This window comes from Eurosta solidaginis, chromosome 5 (assembly GCF_040869045.1).
Source record: "Eurosta solidaginis isolate ZX-2024a chromosome 5, ASM4086904v1, whole genome shotgun sequence".
Lineage (NCBI taxonomy): Eukaryota > Metazoa > Arthropoda > Insecta > Diptera > Tephritidae > Eurosta > Eurosta solidaginis.
Window position 1 is genome coordinate 270,702,935 of NC_090323.1, and position 25,572 is coordinate 270,728,506.

The 25,572-nt window shown below is 38.4% G+C and overlaps 2 protein-coding genes across 9 annotated transcripts in view; one reads left to right on the plus strand and one right to left on the minus strand.

The window, feature by feature from the left end:
* Nucleotides 1-3,058: 3,058 nt before the first annotated feature.
* Nucleotides 3,059-25,572, minus strand: part of LOC137253516 (uncharacterized) — a 75,737-nt gene continuing 53,223 nt past the window's right edge. For all 8 annotated transcript variants that reach the window (XM_067790589.1, XM_067790590.1, XM_067790585.1 and 5 more), the window contains 3 exons: nt 5,461-5,617; nt 5,270-5,391; nt 3,059-5,195 (listed from right to left, as the gene is read on the minus strand). In XM_067790589.1, the coding sequence (XP_067646690.1) occupies nt 4,233-5,195; nt 5,270-5,391; nt 5,461-5,617 (1,242 nt within the window). In that variant the 3' untranslated portion in view covers nt 3,059-4,232. The remainder of the gene's footprint in view (nt 5,196-5,269; nt 5,392-5,460; nt 5,618-25,572) is intronic.
* LOC137253025 (uncharacterized) lies at nt 9,513-25,538 on the plus strand. Its single transcript, XM_067789254.1, has 3 exons — nt 9,513-10,150; nt 10,224-10,768; nt 25,163-25,538. The coding sequence occupies exons 1-3, from the start codon at nt 9,617-9,619 to the stop codon at nt 25,536-25,538; spliced, it is 1,455 nt and encodes a 484-aa protein (XP_067645355.1). The 5' UTR covers nt 9,513-9,616.

Here is a 25,572-nt window from a genome sequence, read left to right on the forward strand (position 1 = left end):
TGTACTGGAGTACCTGAACAAGTAGCACGGGAATATAAAATTCACAATGGAAACCGAAAAAGACGGTGGAATTAACTATCTAGACCTCACGATAAATTTGGCAAAAGGTTTAACTAAAACATATAATACATAATACCCTAAATCGTCCCCAACAGCATAAAAGTGCAGCATTAACGCATTTGGTACATAGACTTGGAAGAACACCTTTTACACAAGAAGCATATAAGGGAGAGCTTCAAGTAATATATGTATAACATTGCTGCAAACAACGGATATAAAAAAGCACTAGTAAATAAGCGCAGAAGGACGCATGGAGAACCAAAAAGAAATAATGAAAAGGAAAATAATATCACCTGGACGACTATGACATATGCTGAAAAATCGATATATAAATTGGCAAACCTCTTTAAGAAATACAACATTAACACAGCGTTCAAAACATTGAACAATCTAGGGCGAAAACTAAGAACTAACACTAACTCAGAGGATCCGTTTAGCAGCCACGGCGTATACAAGCTTACCTGCGGATGCCAACACAGTTACATGCGACAAACGGCACGACAAATAAGAACGAAGTTCAGAGAACACATTAGAGATTACACCAAAAAAAACACGGAATCCAAACATCGTACCTGAGACCAACTTCGCGAATCACATGGTCGAAAATGAATGTTCCCCAGCAAACATCAATAGAACAGTTAAAAAATACTTTGTAAGTATCTAAAAGGATCCAAAACAAACAATACAAGTAAGGAAGGTTCAGTTCGGGTGTAACCGAACATTACATACTCAGTTGAGAGCTATGGTGGCAACATAAGGGAAAATAACCATGTAGGAAAATGAACCGAGGGTAACCCTGGAATGTGTTTGTATGACATGTGTATCAAATGAAAGGTATTAAAGAGCATTTTAAGAGGGAGTGGGCCATAGTTCTATAGGTGGACGCCGTTTAGGGATATCGCCATAAAGGTGGATCAGGGTTGACTCTAGAATTTGTTTGTACGATATGGGTATCAAAGGGAAAGGTGTTAATGAGTATTTTAAAAGGGAGTGATCCTTATTTCCATAGGTGGACGCCGTTTCGAGATATCGCCATAAAGGTGGACCAGGGGTGACTCTAGAATGCGTTTGTACAATATGGGTATCAAACGAAAGGTGTTAATGAGTATTTCAAAAGGGCGTGGGGTATATATAGCCATAAAGGTGGACCAGGGGTGACTCTAGAATATGTTTGTACGATATGGGTATCAAATGAAAGTTGTTAATGAGTATTTTAAAAGGGCATGCGGCTTAGTTCTATAGGTGGACGCCTTTTCGAGATATCGCCATAAAGGTGGACCAGGGGTGACTCTAGAATGTGTTTGTACGATATGGTTATCAAATTAAAGGTATTCAGAGGCTTTTAAAAGGGAGTGGTAGTTGTATATGTGAAGGCGTTTTCCAGATATCGACCAAAATGTGGACCAGGGTGACCCAGAACATCATCTTTTGGATACCGCTAATTTATTTATATATATAATACCACGAACAGTATTAAAATGTGGACCAGGGTGACCCAGAACATCATCTTTTGGATACCGCTAATTTATTTATATAATAATACCACGTACAGTATTCCTGCCAAGATTTCAAGGGTTTTTTATTTCGCCCTGCAGAACTTCTTCATTTCATTTTACTTAATATGGTAGTTGTCACACCCATTTTATAAAGTTTTTTTCTAAAGTTATATTTTTTTTTTTTTATATTTTGCTTCACTAAACTAATCCAAATACCATGTTTCATCCCTTTTTTCGTATTTGGTATAGCATTTTGGCATTTTTTCGTTTTTCGTAATTTTCGAAAGAGTGGGCGTGGTCATAGACCGATTTCGGCCATTTTTTATACCAATACAAAGTGAGTTCAGATAAGTACGTGAACTGAGTTTAGGAAAGATATATCCATTTTTGCTCAAGTTATCGTGTTAACGGCCGAGCGGAAGGACAGACGGTCGACTGTGTATAAAAACTGGGCGTGTCTTCAACCGATTTCGCCCTTTTTCACAGGAATATGTTATCTTCCCAGAATCTAAGCCCCTATCAAATTTCACAAGGATTGGTAAATTTTTGTTCGACTAATGGCATTAAAAATATCCTAGATAAATTAAACGAAAAAGGGCGAAGCCACGCCCATTTTGAAATTTTCTTTTATTTTTGCATTTTGTTTCACCATATCATTACTGGAGTTGAATGTTGACATAATTTACTTATATACTGTAAAGATATTAAATTTTTTGTTAAAATTTGACTTTAAAAAAATTTTTTTTTAAAAGTGGGCGTGGTCGCTCTCCGATTTTACTAATTTTTATTAAGCATACATATAGTAATAGGAGTAACGTTTCTGCCAAATTTCATCATGATACCTTCAACGACTGCCAAATTACAGCTGGTAAAACTTTTAAATTACCTTCTTTTAAAAGTGGGCGGTGCCAAGCCCGTTGTCCAAAATTTTACTAATTTTCTATTCTGCGTCATAAGTTCAACTCACCTACCAAGTTGTATCGCTTTATTCGTCTTTGGTAATGAATTATCGCACTTTTTCGGTTTTTCGAAATTTTCGATATCGAAAAAGTGGGCGTGGTTATAGTCCGATATTGTTCATTTTAAATAGCGATCTGAGATGAGTGCTCAGAAACCTACATACAACATTTCATCAAGATACCTCAAAAGTTACTCAAGTTATCGTGTTAAGGGACAGACGGACGGACGGACATGGCTCAATCAAATTTTTTTCAATCCTGATGATTTTGATATATGGAAGTCTATATCTATCTCGATTCCTTTATACCTGTACAACCAACCGTTATCCAATCAAAGTTAATATACTCTGTCAGCTCTGCTCAACTGAGTATAAAAACAGTTCGAATTCAGGGGTGGTCTTAGTAGGTGGCCCGTTTAGTGCACATGCTCTAAATGTTTAAGAGAAGAGAAAAAATTGGTCTTCTTTCGAAACCGAGCTTTCGGTCGTGCTCTGCCCTTACTTACTTAGAACAAAATTATCCGATGAAAATAAAAAAAAAAACTTTAAATTTTTAATTACTATTTAATTATTTTATCATTTTATTTGTGATTTTCTTTTTCCCATGACAATGGAGGTTTCCCGGCAACGGATGTCTATTATTATGTTGATATTTAAATAAAGAATTAATTGTGATTAAGTCAAGCTTTAGGGTGATTGCAATAAACATCTATTGGCCAGGAATTGTTTTTGGGAAAATATTTAATTAATTACATTATTTTTTTAGGCTTTTATTTCCTTAGAAATTTTCTTGTATATGATTTTGTTTTTTATTCACAGTTATGTCTAAAATTTAGATAACATCGACAGCTTAATAACTATACATAATGTTACACATATTTACATATAAAGTTGCTACTAATGTTAATTTATTTCTTCTTGTTTAATAGTTAAATACAACTACAAAGTAAGACAAATTAGTTATGATAGTTTACTTAATCTAATTATTCGACATAAATATTATTTTAATGAATTTTATGTTTGTTACAAATATAGTAAATTTGTGTTTTGTTGATTATTATTTTTTTTTGTTAATATGGCAAGACTAATACATGAATGTGATTCTATTTAATAAATAATTAAGTTCGTTCGTTCGACGTTATCTTAAATTCTTCTACGTGCAGCTTCGAGCTGTTACATTTCGTAAAATTTTTATTTTTTTCCATTTAACTTAACTCTTTTTAAATTTTTTTAAATCAAATCAAAGTAAAACAGACACATACGAATAATTTACATATACTCATACAAAAACATATGTTTATCCAAAAATACAAACGAACATATCGTATATATTTACATTTACTCGTACATCGCTCAAATGCAGGCAATAATTGGCCAAAGCTCCCCATTGACGTGCCTTCTTCGTCTTAATATCGCTGGTAGTTCTGTGGAAAATCGACTTAAAATAATTTTTTATTCATATTTTTACACTCCTGAGCCACTATCCCAAGTTTTACTTCTTTGGCTAATTAATTGCAACTTTGGGTTGGTTCAACTCCTGGGTTGGTGGTTATTACATTAAACGCCAGCCAGTACGTTTCAGCTTAGCGAAATATTGTTCCCATGTTCTATTAACTATTTAATTCTAGGATTTGAGAGTTTTTTATTTCTATTTTAGCTATTACCGGATCACTGTTCCTATTGCATAAAACTGTTTTTGTTTTTCTTCATTTTAGCGTTTAAACTGCAGCATCATAGGGCGTACCGCCTAAGCCGACATAACGATTATTGTTTCGGTGCACAAATCCTCGTCCAGGCGCTGCATTGTAGTAAACAACTCTTCGTATTCCGAAGGGATCGACATAGCCGTAGCTGCCTGCTCGCTTATCATTCGCAAATTGTTCTTCTTCATGATATTGGCGTGGCAGGACATAACGGAATCCATTCGCTGTCGTACTCACGCCATCGTAGGGCGCTGCCGCAGACGGCGGTTGTCGACGATATGCTGGTGCTGCCAATGGTGGCAGTAATCCACCTTCAAGCTGATTAATCTCCAAAGGATTCGCTGTGTCCGCTGTACTATGTGTAGGTGCTGCTGTCGAACGTTGATAGTAATAACCGTTCGTATCGGGTGCGCTTGCACTGCCAGCTGAAGTGAATGGCGCAGGTTTAAAGTGTCCAGCCGCTTCATCAGCTGAAATTGGTGCCACCGGTGTTGTGTCATAGACAGCAATTGGACGTATACGCTGGCGAGCTCTACTTAGCAATGGAGGCTGCATATCAAGCGATGGAGGTGTGGCATCCTTAATTTGTTGTGTTGGATCTTGACTGTTATAATCTGTAATTGAATTACTTAGCGGTGAGCTGTATGGTTCCACGTTAGGACGTGCGCGCGTACGATGTATAAGACGTGGCAGCTCATCGGGATAGTGATCGAAACCAAGTCTACCAGAAGGTTCAATATTCGCAGCCTCAGCTGGTGAAATATAATTCAATTTTCCATCGTAAGCTTCTGAGGCAGGATCATTCGCCACAATGGGCGCGTCATTGAAAGATGGCGTTGGCTTTGTTGTATAGACCTGTGGGCTTTGTCGATGCTTGCTGGCTTCATTAATGCTGTTTGCGTTAGAGCGGATGCCATCGCGACCATCAACAAGAACACCAGATTGAGCCGGCACAAATTTTGTGGATTTTATGGCATCCTGCAAGAAGATAATGCGAAAAAAAATTTTTTTAGTGTTACACAGTTTTCTACGAGCCCAAATGCCTTTATTACCTGAATATGTCTGCCATTTCCAACAAATACTGTTTTGGATTTTAATATGCGATAACCATCTTTGTCGGCGATATAATCCTTCTGACGTAGAAAGCCAGCTGCATCTATCCAGGCTTCAGTGCCTAAAATAGTTATATACATACTTAATAAATAAATATTGACTTAAATGTTTTTAAAGTTTGTAAGCTCACCCACAACGGTACCATCTTGAAGACGCCTTTCTTTGCGAAATTGTCCGTTATCTGTTTGAAAACGAAAATAGCGTTCAGGTCCCTCATCCGTTTGTATGTGATATTGCCCATCGCCCGGTGAGCCCCATGAGCATTCAACGGCCACAAGCAACGACATCTGAAAATAAAACACTCTGTTAATTTTTTGCTCGTGTGTTATATTTTTTAGAAAATTTAGTTTTGGAATACTATTTTAAAAGATAACTCCATCTTCTAAAACTACAAATAAAATGTTAAGAAAGCCGTCGGAACGGGCAAATATCAGATTAGTGGATCAATTCATCATTAAGGCAAGCGGAGCATTTAAGGCCAAGAATAACTCGAATGACTCCCAATAACAATCATATCGATTCCGGTCAATAAAACTGAAAACTCGCCGTTCAAGCCGTTTTTGTTGTTGTTCGCCTCTGTCAGGCGTCAGATTTCGAACGCATCAATTTGCATAGATTTAACAGTGATTTTTTGTTCTTCAGTAGAAAAACAATTTTTGTGTGAAAAATTTTGGTTTTGTAACTCCACTAAGGCAGTTGTTGTAATTAGTATTTGAGTTATTGTCGTATGGCTCCGTTAGCGCAATTTCTCAAGCACACTTGCTGAAAACGCTCTTCATTCCCAAATATGGAAGAAAGTATTTATTCACTTAGTGAATATCCACAGAAACAAATCCTCCTACTACGAATTCCGTGAAAATCACAGAACCTGAAAGAATCGTTGTCTACAAATAGCTTCCCCCCATACAATCTTTACATATTAAGAAGAAAAACTGGCGGAACTCGCCAAGATCTTTCCGATCGCTCAAAATTCCGCAAAGTGTAAAGGTAATTAGGACGGTGATGAAACGACGTGGAACCAGGCAACGCCATCTACTAGTCGAAGTGGCTCTTTAAAAAAAGTTATTAAAGGTATCGAAATATATCTGCAATCACAAGGGAATACGCTTAGGAATCGATAAATTTTTTAAAGAATAGGTTTCCAGCTTGTCAGCCCAGCGTTTGCTAATCTGGCTCGATGGTGGCAGAGCATTATAGCGTTTTGACAATCGCAGTAGATGCTAAATACCCTATCAGTTACAGTGGCGGGTAATATGCCATCGCATCTTTTATAGGGAACACCGAGGTCATAGCAGAATCGACCTGGAAAGTTGGTAGTGATGAACATTTAGATGGTGGGTGCTGAATGGTTAGCTGTGGGCGTGGTGTGGGTAGTCGGTGTCACAGTTATCAGTATATGCAGAAAGACGGGACTGGTGAAATAAGAGCCAATGGATGGTTGATAGGGTTTTAGCAGATGGCAAGTGGTTGTCTGCCGCCAGAATAGCCGGTGGATTGCTAAATTATCACTCGACGACGAAATAAAAGGTAGGTCAGTGAAGGTTAGGTTGAACTGGCCAGTCAATAAAGACTTCACATAGACTGAATGTGTCCACAGTGTTAACAGAATTTGTTTGACGACTAAACGGAAGAACCCCAATCAGGTGCCAATCTCTAAGTTATAGAATAACTTCATCCTCTTCGAAAATACTAGAAGTTTTCTAGGATCTAGCTAGAATCTTCCCCTGCCAACAATTTATATATACATATTAGGGCTGTGAACTGCATCCGGATTTATCAACTAACCGTATACTGGAATATAAAAGTTTAATATCTGCATATCAGAATTGAACGAAGCAAACATCGAAAAATTGTTCACAAAATATGTTTGTAGATTACTAAATTAACGTCAAAAATTAAAAAGCTACAATTTTACAAACACCAACAATTTATTTGTTTTTAATGTTAAATAAACATATGTATGTATATGGTACATCAATTGGTTGTTTCACTGGATATCCTAAAATACGGTTATTAACCGGATCTTCATAAATCCGGATATCCAGATAGTTTCACAAACGTATATTAACCGGATATCCATGCCGTCCGGATTTTATCCGTGGCAACGGATATCCGTATTGATATCTGGATATTCGAATATTCGAATAGTCCCAGCCCTAATACATATATCTATAAATCTTATAAAATAAAGTCGCTAAATGCCATGTATGCACATAACTTCACACAGAATGCTCCGATTTTAAAACGGTTTGTTGCATTTGAAAGCTTAGCTACGTGAGATGGTACAGTTAATATAATTTGAAGATACATATTTAAGGGGCGTGGCAAATTGCCAAAATGTAGTAAAAAATCATAAACTCGATACTTGATTCCTTTCTTATATCAGCCAAATTGTTTAAACAAAAGTAACATTTTTACCAAAAAATGTGTTTGTGTGGTTGTTCGCTGAGAACTGTGCGCGCTAATTGCTTTTGTGTAAGGCATGATGCGACACATACGTACGTACATATATAGCATTCGCTGCGTTATTTAACTTCGGGCGTAGGTTTATAGGTATGTATGGATGTACATCACTACATAGTATAAAACAAAGTCGCTTTTTCTGTCCCTATGTCCCTTTGAATGCTTAAACCTTTAAAAATACGCAACGGATTTTGATGCGCTTATTTTAATAGATAAAGAGTGATTGAAGAGGAAGGAAAGGATGAACATATTTGGCTGAAAATTGGTGGAGGGGTAGCTTAGAATCAGGAGACAGACATAGAATAATTTTTATCCCGTTCTGGCTAGGGTCTTGAGATCAAAACGTGGACCTAGGTAATCCTGGGATATGTTTGTACAATACGGGTATCAAACGGAAGCTGTTTATGAGTACTTTGATACGGGGTATTTTTCGTACCGGCGGGTAACTGGGGGTCTCGAGATATAAGCGAAAATGTGAACGCGGGTACCCCTAGGAAGTGTTAATACAATACGGATAACAAATGAAAGCTGTAGATGAGTACCTTAGTACAGAGAAATTTTTATACCGCTGGGTGACTAGGGTCTCAAGATATAAGCCAAAACCTGGACCCGGACACCCCTAGAATGTGCGTGTAATAGGAATATCAAATGGAAGCTGTTGATGAGAGCTTTAAAGTAATTCTCATTGTGATATTCGATTTAGTCGCATCAACCTGGCAAAAGTGATAAATATGCATGCGAAGCCGAAATAGAAACATGAATTAATAATACCCACATAACTATTTACATACGTCCTATTCGATTTGCCTGGCAGTAAGGGATGAAGAAGAATGGGAAAATCTTGAGAGAAGAGAAAAGATGTAAGGAGAAGGAGACTGAGAAAGAGATATAGTGAGACAAAGATAGAGATAGATGAAGCGAAAAGACGGAGGGAAGAGTGAATAAAAGGATTAAGAAAAACTGAGGGGGGGGGGGGGGGGAGCAGAGTCAGAAAAAGCTTTTTAAAATTTATGCAGATAGACCAAATTTAGGGCAGAACAACGTCTGACGGGCCTGCTATTATATATATATATTGAAGCAACTAGAGCTTAAGCAAATAGAGCTTAAGCAGGCTTCCTCCAGAATTTCTTTTGCTTTTTTCAAGGCTACAAATTGTAAACTGGCAGCCTGTAGAATCTGCATGTTTCTGGATTGATCCAGCAAACAGCAGACCGACCCTTTTCGTTAACTTGGAGCCAGTGAAGGTGAAACCCAAATTTATTCGATGGATTCGCGTCGTATGCACGGGGGCAGTGGACACACAGTGTCTTGGAAAGGAGGAGGATACGAACCGTAATGTTACGACTTTTCTGAGCGACATACCAAAACAGATGGTCACCGAAGTCACCAGCATTGTGCCTTTACATAGCATATTCCTGCTGATCCCTTATTACAGCGGAGATGCGTGAATTGGTTACTTTTTTAGTAGCCGAAAAAAATGCGTTCGCTTAAGGCTTACTAAGCATATTGAGATATATTTCAAGTTACTTTCGTTATGCCATTTGGATATTATTCTTATAAGGTTATATTAAAACAATCGATACCTTACTCAAATCAAATTCTTTAATTACGTAGCCAATTTCCACGCGGGTTGTTAATGCATCGCTAAGTAACGAATATTTTAGAATAAACAAATTAAACGAGTATTGAGCTTCCGGAAAACAAATCAACAACAAATAAATGTCAATACATAAAGTTTGAATAAAAAAAAAAAAAACAAATACGTTCTTCAATTTATAATTTCATATTTCATAAAACCGTTAGTAATTAATTAAGTAGTCAAAATGGCATCGTTCGTGACTGCTGGTGGATCCATACTGTCCTATAGGGTGGGACGTTTTAGCCGTCCGATGCGTTTCAATGATGTTGGCACTGTTCGCGAGAAAATACATCCATCATTATTTATTCGGAAATCACTTTTAGATTATGTTCGTGCCGAGTTAGATGAGAGGGGACGTCGTTTATTCTTTCAGCGTGTTTTCATATTTGCCAAGAATAACTTGAGTGTACAACCATCGCAGCCACTATCCCAACAGTCCGGACGTTCACAGACAACACTCGATTCGATGCACCCTGAAACGCTAGATTTTAAATTAATTTTCCAAATGGAATTATTACGAATGTTCATACGGTGCGATGAGTCAAGTGTTTCCTTTAATAGGCCGACTGGATTCTTTATTTATATGGGTGATTATACAATAATTATGCTCGAATGCGTCGAAGATATTGTTGGTTGTGTTTGTGCGCAATTGAGTGCAGTCGCTGAAAAATATTTTCTTTCAAATAAAGTTTTTCTCACCGAAGATCGTACGGAAGAGGTACATACTTACATATATAAATACGGGGTTGAGCTGAATCCAAAGATCTAATATGTTCTTCATTATTTTCTAGAACTTTTTTGAAACGTTCCATTATTTTCGCGCAGCACCAATCAACATAAATGAAAAATTCCCCGCTAATACGATTACCGACGTTGAGCTGATGAGCCAACAACATTTACAAATTAAAGACAAATTGCATCAATTGTGCGAATATTTAGCGGAGAAAATAAATAATGAACAGGCAGTAGTAAGTACAGCATCCACAATCAAAACGTTATCAGTTCATCTGAGACGGGATACAGACGAAGTTTTGCCAGCAGCCATTTTCAACAAAGTCATACCCGAAGTGCAGCGCATCGAACTTGTGCTGTCTTGTAATCGATTTTATAGCAATGTACAACGTTTCGCCCTATTGTATCAAAGCATACCACCCGAGTTGGATGATGAAGTTCGAACTTGGCCCTTATCATATAACTATACTCCAGTGGGGGTCTTCCGCTATACACCATATGATGTCAATTTGACTTTTGCGGATTATGGAAAAAAGGAAGCGAGTGAAGCTGAAAAGGAAAGCGCATCTGAGGTCATTGAGGAAAAGGGAGGCTCGGTGACTCAGTAAGTTTGCTTATTGATGAATGGAATGTATTTTTACAAATGGAAGGCCATTTTTAAAACGCTTATATTAGCTGCACTTGTATGTATGCTTGTTTGTAACATCTAGCGGCAGCGGTTAAAAAACTCGCTACAAAACGAGTTGTACTTAATAGCGGAGACATGACCCAAATGTTAAATTAAAAAGCACTTTCAAAATTAATAAAAGAAATTATGCATTTGGAAATACAAATTTCAGTAAAAACAACTTGAAAGGTTGTTTGATATAGGCTTGTTTTAGGTATAGACAAGTTATCGATAAGCTATCGAAGTGTTGCATATTTGCTATCATAAATAAAGCTTGTCGATGAGCTATCGATCAAAAAAGTTGAAGAATACCCTTCAAAAAACGCGAGTACTCTAATAATAATAATGTAAGGAATACTCCTTTGGGAGTATAGGACTGCTCCAAATCTAATCTGTATTCATACAAAATATGTGATCCAATTAACATTGCGATGTCCTAGGAGAGGAGTAGGTGATCCCACTCTCGCTTTGTTTGTGAGTATTCCACAGAATACATACGTGAGAGTACTTTCCAAAGTACTTTCACTGTAGTACTCCATGGAGCACCCACAGAGGATCATATGCCAAAGTACTAAAGAGGAATTGTGTCGGAAAGAATTATCGAATTGAATTTAATTTAAAATGAAAGTAAATGAAGAGGGGAAATACAACTTTTATATTTTATACTACGAATATTCTTATCTTATTTAGCATTTGCGTGAATAAAGAAACTAATATAATATGTATACATAAAACCAGTGCGCTGTTGCATTTTATCAGAGTTGCCAAAGTAAAATTTTATTATTAGTTATTTGCATGCAATATTTTACTTTGGCAACTCTGTTCGATCGTCATCGTGTCGTGATCACTGTCGTTAAAAAACGAGCAATGATCGGCTGATGGTGATCCGCAAACTCATTGCCAAGGAGTATTGTTAGAGTACTTCAACGTGAAGAAAATGGAACACGTAATCCAACAATTTTTGCAGGGTAGTCTCTTTTTTACATACACCCAAAGGAGTCTACAATTAGCACTTGGATAGTACTCTCACATATAAAGAGTAATCGGGAAAAACCTTGTGCCAATTATATTTCACTAAATCAAAAGATAACCTTTTGTATAGATTTAACGCCTTTCCAGCTTATCACAAACTTGGATATATGAAAAAAAATATAACATTGGCTGAGTTGATACTTAAGCAATAAAGAGGGTCATAATAACGGTTATCTGCAAAAAGAAATTTCTTGCGGAAATCGCATGCGCGAACTTCAGTGGAAAGCAGCGGAGCTTCACAAAATTCTAGCAGGTCACTTCCACCACGCCACAAACTTTAACACAATCTATATCTATCTATAAATCTTATAAAATAAAGTCGCTAAATGCCATGTATGCACATAACTTCACACAGAATGCTCCGATTTTAAAACGGTTTGTTGCATTTAAAAGCTTAGCTACATGAGATGGTACAGTTAATATAATTTGAAGATATAAATTATAGGGGCGGTGCAAATTGCCAAAATGTAGTAAAAAATCTTAAAATTTTTGTTTACACAGCTATAACTTATAAACGGATGGATGTATTTAAAAAATTTTACTTTCAGTAAAACTTTGAAATATTTACCTTCGATCTGCATCAAAAAAAAAAAACTTGATTCCTTTCTTATATCAGCCAAATTGTTTTAAAAAAGTAACTTTTTACCAAAAAATGTGTTTGTGTGGTTGTTCGCCGTGAACTGTGCGCGCTAATTGCTTTTGTGTGAGGCATGATGCGACACATACGTACGTACATATATAGCATTCGCTGCGTTATTTAACTTCGGGCGTAGGTTTATAGGTATGTATGGATGTACATCACTACATAGTATAAAATAAAGTCGCTTTTTCTGTCCCTATGTCCCTTTGAATGCTTAAACCTTTAAAAATAAGCAACGGATTTTGATGCGCTTATTTTAATAGATAAAGAGTGATTGAAGAAGAAGGAACGGATGAACATATTTGGCTGAAAATTGGTGAAGGGGTAGCTTAGAACATACGTCCTATTCGATTTGCCTGCAGTAAGGGATGAAGAAGAATGGGAAAAACTTGAGAGAAGAGAAAAGATGTAAGGAGAAGGAGACTGAGAAAGAGATATAGTGAAACGAAGATAGAGATAGATGAAGCGAAAAGACGGAGGGAGGAGGTAATCCTGGGATGTGTTTGTACAATATGGCTATCAAATGGAAGCTGTTTATGAGTACTTTGATACGGGGAATTTTTCGTACCCCTGGGTGACTAGGGTCTCGAGATATAGGCCAAAACGTGGGCCCGTGTACCCCTAAACAGAGTTTATACAATATGGATATCAAATGAAAGTTGTTGATAAGTGCTTTAGTACAAGGTAAGTTACATACCTATTTGTGACTAGGGTCTCGAGATATATGCCAAAACGTGGATCAGGGTAACACTAGGATGTGTTTTTACATTATGGGTATCAAATTGAAACGGTTGATGTGTGCTTTAGTAAGGGTAGTTTTCATACCTATTGGTGATTTTGGTCTGGAGATATAAGCCAAAACGTGGACCCGGATACCCCTAGAATATGTGTGTACTATGGATATCAAATGAAAGCTGTTGCTGAGAGCTTTAAAGTAATTTTCATTGTGATATTCGATTTAGTCGCATCAACCTGGCAATACTGATAAATATGCATGCGAAGCCGAAATGTATACGTGAATTAATAATACCCACATACCTATTTACATACGTACTATTCGATTTGCCTGAAATTTGGTATATAAATTTGCCTATATTAGTATTTACGATCCTTTTTACCGGGAAGTAGACCAGAGACGGACTGGGACTAAGACTCGGAGTGGGACTGGGACTCGGAATGGGACTTGAACAAAATAGATACCACCCTCTTGGACTGGCAATAAGGAATGAAGAAAAATGAGAAAAACTTGAGATAAGAGAAAAGAGGGAAAGAGATAGAGTGAGACGAAGATAGAGATAGATGAAGCGAAAAAGACGGAGAGGGGGAGTGAATAAAAGGATTAAGAAAAAGTGAAGAGGGGGAGGGCAGAGTTAGACGGAATAAGCTTATTAAAATGTATGCAGATAGACCAAATTTAGGGCAGAACAATGTCTGCCGGGTCTGCTAGTTTTAACATAATTTAAGCACACAAAATACACTTATTGTAGTTTTAGAGTGTAAAAATGTAAATTCTGACAGATTAGCTGAATAAAAAGTGTACAAATAATTGTTAAATAACAAATACAGACAGTGGTAGTTTAACAAATTCTGCTGTGGTAAGTGGTGAATGTGACCTACTAGAATTTTGTGAAGCTCCGCTGCTTTCCACTGAAGTTCGCGCATGCAACATCTTTACTCTTCGATCAATCTTTGTAATAAGCGCATGAGCGTAGTTGTGTGCAAAAGTTTAAGCGTATTCGGGTATATTAGAACTTAGCGAAAAAGCGTGCTATGGTAATAGCAAAGTGGCTTGAAGGCATATTAGCGTACAGGTGTTTGTCGTATTAGCGGCAAAGCGTATATTCTAGGGCATTTGCGAACTAGTTTGAAAGCAAACTGGCGGAGGAGAGTAGTGGCGTATTACCATAAAAGCGTAAAATAACATTGTCGTAAACGATGAAGCTATAGTCGCATTCGTAATTTAAGATGTATGGCGTAACGTAGAAACATATGAGCATATTACCGTGCAAGCGCGTTAGCGTATTGCCACTCCGAAGATAGTGTAGACAGTTTGGGCTATGCGACTTTATATGCGGAAATGAATTTCAGCGAGATTTCCAGAAAATATGAGAGTTTATTGTTTTAGCACTTTAGCACTTTTTTATTTCAACATTAAGGTGAGGGCGGTTGTAATTCTTCTAATTTCGACCAAAGTAAATAATAGTGTTGTCGACTATCGTCATCAATAATTAGCTCCCAACCGCCGAAGCTATTTTGGCTGTTTCGTAACAAGTCACGCCAGCTATCCCTATTTTGCGATAACTGATGTCGGCTATCAGCTACATAGATAATAATTTATCACAGTAAGAGCTGTGCGATTTATTTAGTGCTGTTCATTTTGAATACATAATCCAATTTTAAACTAACCAACTAATGGACTAATAACAGTTTCATACATAAAAGGGTAAAAATCGGCATTCATTAGTGAGACTGTTCACCTTCTGCATCGTGAATCATTATTAAAAACTGTAAAAGGGTCAATCCAGTGAAAAAGACATCTTGGGTAAAAGAGCGTGATTTGAAATAATGTGCAAAAATTTGGGTATATCAGCTCCTGTACTCCAATTAAATTAAGTTGTTTAACAAAGATAAAATAAATATTAAGACGGAAGCAGCTAGTTGAAATTCATTCATGTGCTTTCAATGTAATTTGTCCCACCCGTCACAAGTTAAAATATATTGTTACGAATATTAGCAAAACTAAGGAGTGCTGCCAGCTCTAAGCCGATCTAAGCAGTGACGTGAATGCACATCAATAATTCAATCATTATGTATCTACATAAATGAATCAATAATTGCGTCTACACATATGTACACATTCCGGCGAGCAACATTTACATACAAGGCAGCGAGAGATGAGATGTCACACACCGATGAATTTACTTATACGCTTATGTGTGTGCGGGAGACTGTAAACTACAAACACATGCATATACCTTATCTGAGTTGTCACAAGAGAGAGCAATAATTTGTGCAAGTAGTTGTGGCTGGCGATTTTGTAGCCGAAACAACTAGTAACTTCTGGAAATCGAAGAGCCTAGAAGTATGCAGCTTAAACTATAAAAGCGGCGCCAGCGAGTAAGAAGTAATTCAGTTTGATTTGAATTGTCAAGCAGTTACGAGTAAGACGATATCTAGCGAGCAATAGCACTATTATTTTGAAAGTCAGTTTCCTTTAAGCTATCAGTTTGGTTATTAAGCTATTCGTTGCACAATTTGAGTGTTATTGTGAAGTATTTTAATAAAGGCCATTTTTCCATTATTCAATATTGGAGTTATTTATTCGACAGTTTAGCGATACGATCCTAGCAAAAGGGCAAATAAGAGGATTTGCAGGAAATTCGTTACAATTGGTGTCAGAAGAGGAATTGTTGAATAAATTCCAAAGGACAACAAGGACATGGCAAAGTTCGGTGAATTGAAGATCCAGCAACTAAAGAAGGAGTTGGAAACCCGTGGATTGAATACAAGCGGCGTTAAACTTGAACTTCAGGCACGGCTACGAGAGGCAATGGAAGCAGAAGGAATTGATGTGGAAGAGTATGTCTTTCACCTTGATGGGGAGGAGACAACAAAAATTGAAGAGAAAAACGAAACATCGCAGACGGTTACCAGCACAGATTTGAACATGATTTTGGCTGCAATATCTGCTCAAACATCAACAGTGGCTTCTCAACTGGAATCGCAAAAGACAGATATAACATCTCAACTGGCATCTCAACTAGAAGAACAGAAAAAGTATATGTCATCTCAACTAGAAGAACAGAAGACGTATATGGTATTCCAACTGGAATCGCAGGAAACCCGTATAACATCACAATTGGAAGAACAGAAGACACATTTGGCATCTCAACTGGAAGCGCAAGAGGCACGTATATCTGAAATGTCGGCACAAATTTCGGAACAGGTATCATCACAGCTCTTTGTGAAACTGGAAGAACAGGATGCAAAAATTTTACAACTCGAGGACAAAATTGATGCCGAAATAGAAGCGTTAAAAGGTCGTATGGATCAGTTACAACTAAACCGCCCAGCTGTTTCAGCGAGTAATCCAAAGGTAAAGACACCATCCTTTGACGGTTCTGTTCCTTTTCAGGTCTTTAAGCTACAGTTTGAGAAGACCACAGCAGTGAACCAATGGAATGCTGAAGATAAAGTTGCAGCTCTGTTCGTGGCACTGAAAGGGCCTGCCGCGGAAATCTTACAGACCATCCCAGAGTACGAGCGGAACCACTACGAAACATTGATGAGCGCTTTAGAGAGACGTTACGGAAGCGAGCATAGGAAACAGATATTCCAAATTGAGTTGCAAAACCGCTACCAAAAAGCAAATGAGACATTGCAGGAGTTTGCTTCAGATATTGAAAGATTGGCTCATCTTGCAAATGCAGACGCACCCGTGGAATACACTGAAAGGGTAAAAATCCAGAGCTTCATAAATGGCATACGAGATGTGGAAACGAAGCGGGCTACATATGCGAATCCAAAACTAACGTTTGCTGAAACGGTATCGCATGCACTGACTCAGGAAACAGCCTCACTTTTGAGTAAGCCAGCGTACAAAGCTCATCGCGTGGAAGTGGAAAAGCCAGACTGGGTAGACGCAATTTTGGAAGCATTGAAGGGTACGCAGCAGAAGAATAATGATGCAGTCAAATGCTTTAAGTGTGGAAAGCCAGGGCATATTGCGCGTTATTGCAACACCAACCCTAACAGTTCCAACAATGTGGGTGGTCGTAAACGCAGAGCAGAAGGAGATGAGCAAATCTCCAAGACAAATCAATCGTTAAACTAAAGCGAGTCAGCAGCAAGGGGCGACAGCTGGCTCCCGCAATTGAATGCCCCATTTTCTCTATCTCGCAGATTGGAAGAAGATCGAGCAATCTTACTGTTGGAGGACATGTGGACGGAAAGGAACGGTTACTGACTGTAGATACGGGTGCATCTCATTCCATCATTCGAGCGGACTTAGTCAACAAAAAGATAAGACCACTGCTTGGAGCAAGATTACGTACAGCCACGGGAGAGGACACCCAGGTAATTGGAGAAGTAGAATGTGAAGTCGCAATTGGGAACGTCACGGTAGTACACAATTTTATAGTGGCAGAAATTGTTGATGAAATCATAATTGGAGTGGACTTCTTAATCGACCAGGGCATCAAGATCGACATGCAAAGCAAGACGATGCGATATAAAAACATGGATGTACCACTTAATTTCGGCTACGAGAGAGGCTACAGCAGTAAACGAGTGCTGGTGGAAGAGAGTCAGCAAATACCACCAAAATCCGAAGCAGTCATCTGGGCAAAGGTTGATGGAGATTGTGGGACAAACAAATTGTGGGTTGTCGAAGCAGCAAACAAATCAGCACTAAACATACTTGTAGGAAAAACCCTGGCTATGACAAAACAAGATGGACGTATTCCGGTAAGAGTACTCAATGAGTTCAAGTCACCACTCAAACTGACTAAAGGAGCTATTTTGGGAAGATGCCAAGAGGCTGAAGTAGTTATTAACTGTGAACAACTCCAGGAACACGTTTCGGCTAGTAATACTGATCTTTCAAATGACATCACGGCATGGATGCAGGGGCTAGAGGAAGCATATCAGAAACAGGCAAAACAACTGCTCCTAAAGTACGCGAACATATTTGACCAGGATGATTCTAAACCAGGCCGCACCAACGTTGTGAAACATCAAATTGACACTGGAGATGCGAGGCCGATCCGTCAAGCTCCACGTAGTGTTCCACTGGCGAAGCGGGAAGTTGTGAGTCAAATCATTCAAGAAATGAGCGACAGCGGCGTCATCGAACCATCAGCTAGTCCATGGAGCTCACCGGTAGTACTTGTAAAAAAGAAGGATGGAAAAATGAGGTTTTGCGTGGACTACCGGAAGTTGAATGACGTAACGAAAAAGGATAGCTACCCATTGCCAAGAATTGACGACACTCTGGACTCGCTATCTGGTACGAAATGGTTTTCCACGCTGGACTTGAAAAGCGGCTACTGGCAAGTGGAGGTGAAGGAGGAAGATAAAGAGAAAACAGCCTTCAGTGTCGGTGATGGTCTTTGGCAATTTACAGTGATGCCTTTTGGACTTTGTAATGCACCAGCTACTTTTGAGAGACTCATGGACCAGGTACTGAAAGGACTACATTGGAAAACATGCTTGGTGTACCTGGACGACATCATCGTATTGGGCAAGAACTTTGATGAACATCTTAAGAACTTGGAGGAAGTTTTCCAGAGAATAGCTGGCGCTGGTCTGAAGTTAAGTCCCAAAAAGTGTGCGCTGTTTAAAAAGGAAGTCAATTATTTGGGTCACAAGGTAACGACAGAGGGCATCTGCACTGCGAACGAAAAAATAGAGGCTGTAAAGGATTGGCCAAGACCACAGAACCTACATGAATTGAGAAGTTTTCTTGGGCTGTGCACATATTACCGCCGATTTGTACCAAATTTTTCCAGCGTAGCCCGTAGCCTCCATGAGCTTACAAGAAAAACAAAGCTTTTGAATGGAAGAAGGAGCAAGAAGTGGCTTTCCAAACATTGAAGGAGCGTTTGTGCACTGCCCCAATGTTAGCATATCCGATTCCAGGAGCAACATTTATTCTGGATACAGATGCGAGTGGATATGCTATAGGAGGCGTTTTATCACAATTGGTCAATGGACAGGAGAAGGTAGTTGCATATTACAGCCGTTCGATTGGAAAACCAGAGAGGAACTACTGTGTTACGCGGAGAGAGCTGTTGGCATTGGTAGACTGCATTAAACATTTTCACAAATACCTCTACGGCCAGCGATTCCGTGTCAGGACAGATCACGCAGCGTTGAAATGGCTTCTGCAGTTCCGTAATCCGGAAGGACAATTGGCACGGTGGATCGAGCGACTACAAAGCTACGACTTTTCCATTGAGCATCGAAAAGGTAGTACCCATGGAAATGCTGATGCAATGTCACGAAGACCATGTAGTTTGGAATGCAAGCACTGTTCAAAAGCCGAGGCTAAAGAAGACATTATAGATGTCCGGCTAATGAATATAACATGTACAGATGAATGGGACAAGGAACAGCTAAGGAAGTGCCAGCTAGAAGATGCAGATCTGTCACGTGTTATGCAAGGGCTCGAACGAAATGAAAGACCAAACAGAGAAGAGATGTCAGCAGAGAGTCCTATTGCGAAGTCATATTGGGCACAGTGGAACAGTTTAGAATTGATATCCGGTTGCCTTCATCGAGTATGGGAGAGTGAGGATGGTAAATACAAGAATAAACTGATAGTTGTTCCCAGAAAGAGGATTCCTGACGTGCTCAGCGAGCTGCATAATGGTCCAAGCGGAGGTCATCTTGGAATCACGAAGACGCTCGAGAAGATTAAACAGAGATTCTATTGGGTTGGTTGCCGTCAGTCGGTCACTGAGTGGATTGCGAACTGCGAGGTTTGCAGCAGAGCGAAAGGGCCCAGAACACGAAGTCATGGCCAGATGAAGCAATATAACTCAGGTGCGCCATTTGAAAGGATCGCCATGGATGTCGCAGGTCCATTTCCTACTAGCAACCGCGGCAACAAATACGTACTGGTGGTTATGGATTATTTCAGTAAATGGCCAGAGGTATACCCAATCCCAAACCAAGAAGCAGAAACAGTAGCAGAAGTGGTTAAAAACGAATGGGTTGCAAGGTATGGTGTACCAATGGAGTTACATTCTGACCAAGGCAGGAATTTTGAATCAGCTGTGTTCCAAGAAATGTGCAAGAAGCTGGGCATTCGGAAAACACGGACAACTGCATTGCATCCTCAGTCCGATGGTATGGTGGAACGTTTCAATAGAACATTGGAGGAGCATTTAAGGAAAGTAGTCGACAAGTACCATAAGGACTGGGATACACACATATCATTATTCTTGATGGCCTACCGATCGGCAGTACATGACACAACGGGCCAAACTCCCGCAAAGGTAATTTTTGGCAATGACCTTCGACTGCCAGCTGATTTGAAGTATGGGATAGATGCCGATGCGGAGAGGAATGTCAAGAAATCCACTGATGTCTTAGAAGAAGAGCTGAGAGAGATACACGATCTGGTAAGGCAACGAGCAAAGATTATGAGTGACAAGATGAAAGCGAGGTACGATAAAGCAATTAATTCGGAAGGGTTTCAGGAAGGAGATTTGGTGCTGCTATACAACCCACAACGAAAAAAAGGTTTGTCCCCGAAATTGCAGTGTAACTGGGAAGGCCCATACAAAGTTGTAAAACGGATCAACGATGTAGTGTACCGCATACAAACCACTACCAAACCACGAACCAAAATGAAAGTGGTTCATTTGGAGAGATTAGCAGCGTTTAGATCGAGAGATTTGTCTGATCGGGACGATCAGACTTAGGTGGAGGGCAGTGTTACGAATATTAGCAAAACTAAGGAGTGCTGCCAGCTCTAAGCCGATCTAAGCAGTGACGTGAATGCACATCAATAATTCAATCATTATGTATCTACATAAATGAATCAATAATTGCGTCTACACATATGTACACATTCCGGCGAGCAACATTTACATACAAGGCAGCGAGAGATGAGATGTCACACACCGATGAATTTACTTATACGCTTATGTGTGTGCGGGAGACTGTAAACTACAAACACATGCATATACCTTATCTGAGTTGTCACAAGAGAGAGCAATAATTTGTGCAAGTAGTTGTGGCTGGCGATTTTGTAGCCGAAACAACTAGTAACTTCTGGAAATCGAAGAGCCTAGAAGTATGCAGCTTAAACTATAAAAGCGGCGCCAGCGAGTAAGAAGTAATTCAGTTTGATTTGAATTGTCAAGCAGTTACGAGTAAGACGATATCTAGCGAGCAATAGCACTATTATTTTGAAAGTCAGTTTCCTTTAAGCTATCAGTTTGGTTATTAAGCTATTCGTTGCACAATTTGAGTGTTATTGTGAAGTATTTTAATAAAGGCCATTTTTCCATTATTCAATATTGGAGTTATTTATTCGACAGTTTAGCGATACGATCCTAGCAAAAGGGCAAATAAGAGGATTTGCAGGAAATTCGTTACAATATTTATATTTTTTTTTTTTTTGATTTTCAAATGTGATTAAACCGAAACTTGTTGAAACTCTTGTTCCTCTTCCTTCCACAGGCGAATTTTGAAAAGGGTTCTATAGTTTGTCTAGAATGGGAAGTTAGTTCATCCAATTTATCACTCTTAGTAAATGATAATTTTTCATATAAATTGCACACCTAAGTTTTATATTTCTTGAGCGTCTCATCAAAGCACCTTTACGTGATAAACTTTCAAAACTTCTTAAATGACTAGATTAGGACTAACTAATTAAAATTTGAATCAAAATCTAGTCAAGTTGGCCCGTCACTTTGGATTACCCCACAAGTAAAATATTAGCATTGAATATTTATGCGCTCATTATTAGAAAACCATTAATTCTGAAAATCGTAATGTTGTGCTTAACAAATGACTTAAATAGAATACAACTTGATTCTTGTTCGCCCACAGAACGATAACAAATCACTGTCGCCTAACTATTCACTACCCACAACTAGAAGACATTTGTCTATGGCATAGTGTAACCACTTTAGCATTCGCTCAAAACAAAGAAACAAAAAAGTGTGATCATTACTTTTGTAAATAAATATGAACATTTGTTTTTATCTCTTTTAATTTGTTTAGTTTCACCAACAATGAACGATTTTATTGTTTGCTGTCAGCATTTACACCATTTCCTAACACCTGACATGTGCAACCAACCATAAATATTCAACCTAAACACTCACATACGCGCGCACAATCTGATGATGCTCCAGTTCAATGTTAAATCGCTCATACGACATGTAGACCCAAACTAACAAAAACAAAATGCAAAAGTAATCAATAATAAAAAAAAAGGTTAAGTGCAATACTGAAATAGAAGTCATGCTCAATCAATATGTCACATTCATTCAACGATAAAATGCTTATGCATAAACATACATACATACATACGCACATACAGATTAAGTGCTCTTATATGGTCATTCGCTCACTATAAACGTCCAATTGATCATTCATTCCCAAACATCATTTCATCTGTTTTTATTTCAAAATTATGTCTTTAGCCGCATAAATAATTGAATTTTGATCTGTTTTAAGCCGGAGTCATTGGTGCCGTATGTCGTATCGCTGTATCCGTATCCCTAACGTAATCAGCTGTTTATCGTTACGACGGTAAACCAAAACCCAATTGGTTGGATACGATACGGTTACGACCTTAGCGGCACCAATAATCGATTGCATTGATTCTCATAAGGTTGGTCGAATCAGCTGTTAAAAGGTTACCGATACGGTTACCGAAAAAGCACCAAGGTCTCCAGCTTTACGTGTGACGTCGTCGGCGTGTAGCCAAACCACTCGTGAAGATGAGGTCAATGGCTATAGCCAACAACAAGCCGAGATCAAATCAACAATGGCAAAGCATTTCAACGACTGCCAACAAATGTAAACAAACATAAACACCGGCAGCAGCAAAAATAACAAAAGAGCAGCTGAAATACCGGCGACTAATAAACGCGAAGATGAGCGTGGAGAAATTCCACAGAAGCGCAAATGACAAACACAGATACAAAGAGTGAGTTGAAAAGCGGCTGCGAATGTAAACAAACAAATTGCAGACTTTATGGATTTGCCGAAGCGAGTGACTTAAGTTTTGTTTTTTTTCCTTTCTTGTTAGACTTTGGTAGCTGTGGCTTTGTGGCGCCAACAAAAACAAAATCATAAAAAGCAACGCGACCAAAGCAAACCAGTTCCTGTGCATCTGCCTTTGGTAATATGTATAGCGATTTTTATACCCAGCTGTACTTGTAAACAGAGTATATTAACTTTGATTGGATAACGGTTGGTTGTACAGGTATAAAGGAATCGAGATAGATATAGACTTCCATATATCAAAATCATCAGTATCGAAAAAAAATTTTATTGAGCCATGTCCGTCCGTCCGTCTGTCCGTTAACACGATAACTTGAGTAAATATTGAGATATCTTCACCAAATTTGGTACACGAGCTTATCTGGGCCCAGAATAAATTGGTATTGAAAATGAGCGAAATCGGATGATAACCACGCCCACTTTTTATTTATTTATTTAGTGGACTGATATTGAGACTCTTGATAAAAATTTGAAAAACTTGTTTAAAATGGGCGTGGCACCGCCCACTTGTGATAAAATTAATTTTACAAATATTATTAATCATAAATCAAAAATCGTTAAACCGATCGTAACAGAATTCGGCAGAGAGGTTGCCTTTACTATAAGGAATGCCTTGAAGAAAAATTAGAAAAATCGGTTAAAGACCACGCCCACTTTTATATAAAAGATTTTTAAAAGTCATAGACGAAAATGATAAGTTAAATCTTAGCGAGAAATAGTTTTGTACCAATCGTATTTTTATTGTTCTGTTATATCTTTATTTTAAAATACAGTAAAATTCCCCATTACGGGCAGTCCTTATAACCGGACAGCTCCAATATCCGGACAAAGTTTTGGGCACACAGGATTTTCATTCATTTTTTCATACAAATATCATCCTAATAAACGGACACTCTAATAACCGGACGCGGACATAGTATATAAAACCACTTTCATAAAAAATTTGTCATAAACTGTCAAAATTCAAAAATATCACAAGCAAGCTTTGTAAAAGGTAAAGTATAGTGAGCCCAAAAATTTAATGGTAGTAAGTACACGTTTATTTTGCTTTGAAAGGTTCAATATTGGCAAACACAATCTACTGAAGTCAATAAAAATAAAGAAAAAACTCTTTCTAAATGATAGTCTGGAGTTCATGTTCATCAAAAGTGAAGTTTTCTTAAAGAAGGCGGCTCTGAAAGAGACAAGATTTGTTTTAATTGGTTCGCTAAGGCTAGAAGTCTAAACATTCCGATTTCTTGTCACATTTTGAAAGCAAAGACAATGGAAACTGCAGGCAAACTGGGTGTACCTAATTTTAATGCTTCAGATGGATGGTTAAACAAATGGCTTATAAGGAATAATGCTGCTTTCAAATGCGTATCTGGTGAAGCTGCAGATGTCAGCCAGGATGGTGTCGAACAGTTTAGGACAAAACTGCCATCTCTGTTGACCGCTTACAAGCCTCTGGACATTTACAACGCAGACGAAAGTGGGCTTTTCTTTCGCGCCTTACCTGACAGAACCCTCGCTTTTAATCCAAAAATGCGTGGGCGGTAAACTATCAAAAGAAATACTCACAATTTTGTTCTGTTCTAACATGGCTGGAGACAAGGAGCTGCTTTTGGTTATAGGTAAAGCAGCCCCTCCTCGATCTTTTAAGTATGTTCCAATCGCAGAACTGCCAGTAGATTGGAAGTCTAATAAAAAGCATGGATGACTCGAGAAATAATGAGCGAATGGCTGCAGCAGTTCAATCGAAGAATGAAAGCCCAGAATCGAAAAATTATCTTGTGTTTAGATAACGCGGCTTCTCATCCAAAGTAATTAAACTTAACCAACATAAAAATTATTTTCTTGTCGCCAAATACAACGGCAGTTAGCCAACACCTTGATCAGAGTATAATCCACAATTTTAAATCTTTGTATAGAAGCTTAGTTTTAAAACACTTGCTATCTAAAATTGACAATACAAGTTTAGCCTCAGAGCTCTCAAAATCGATTAATGTACTAGAAGCTGTGTATTTCATCAAATCATCTTGGGATAAAGTGGAAGCCACAACCGTCCGAAATTGCTTCCGTAAAGAAGGATTTTTGGAAACTTATGAGGATCTTCCAGATTTTGATCCCGAAGATGACATTCAACTGGCAATCTATGCTAGGCTTCAGGAAGGACTAGACTTGGCAAATGATTTGGAAGGTTTTCTCCAAATGGATCAAAATGTTTTCACTGAGGACAACAATATAGAAATTCAATTTGACCAACAAGATGATACTATGGACAGAAGTGAATCAGAAGATGAATGATGAGGCTTTAAAACTTGTTGCGCGCTTGAAACAA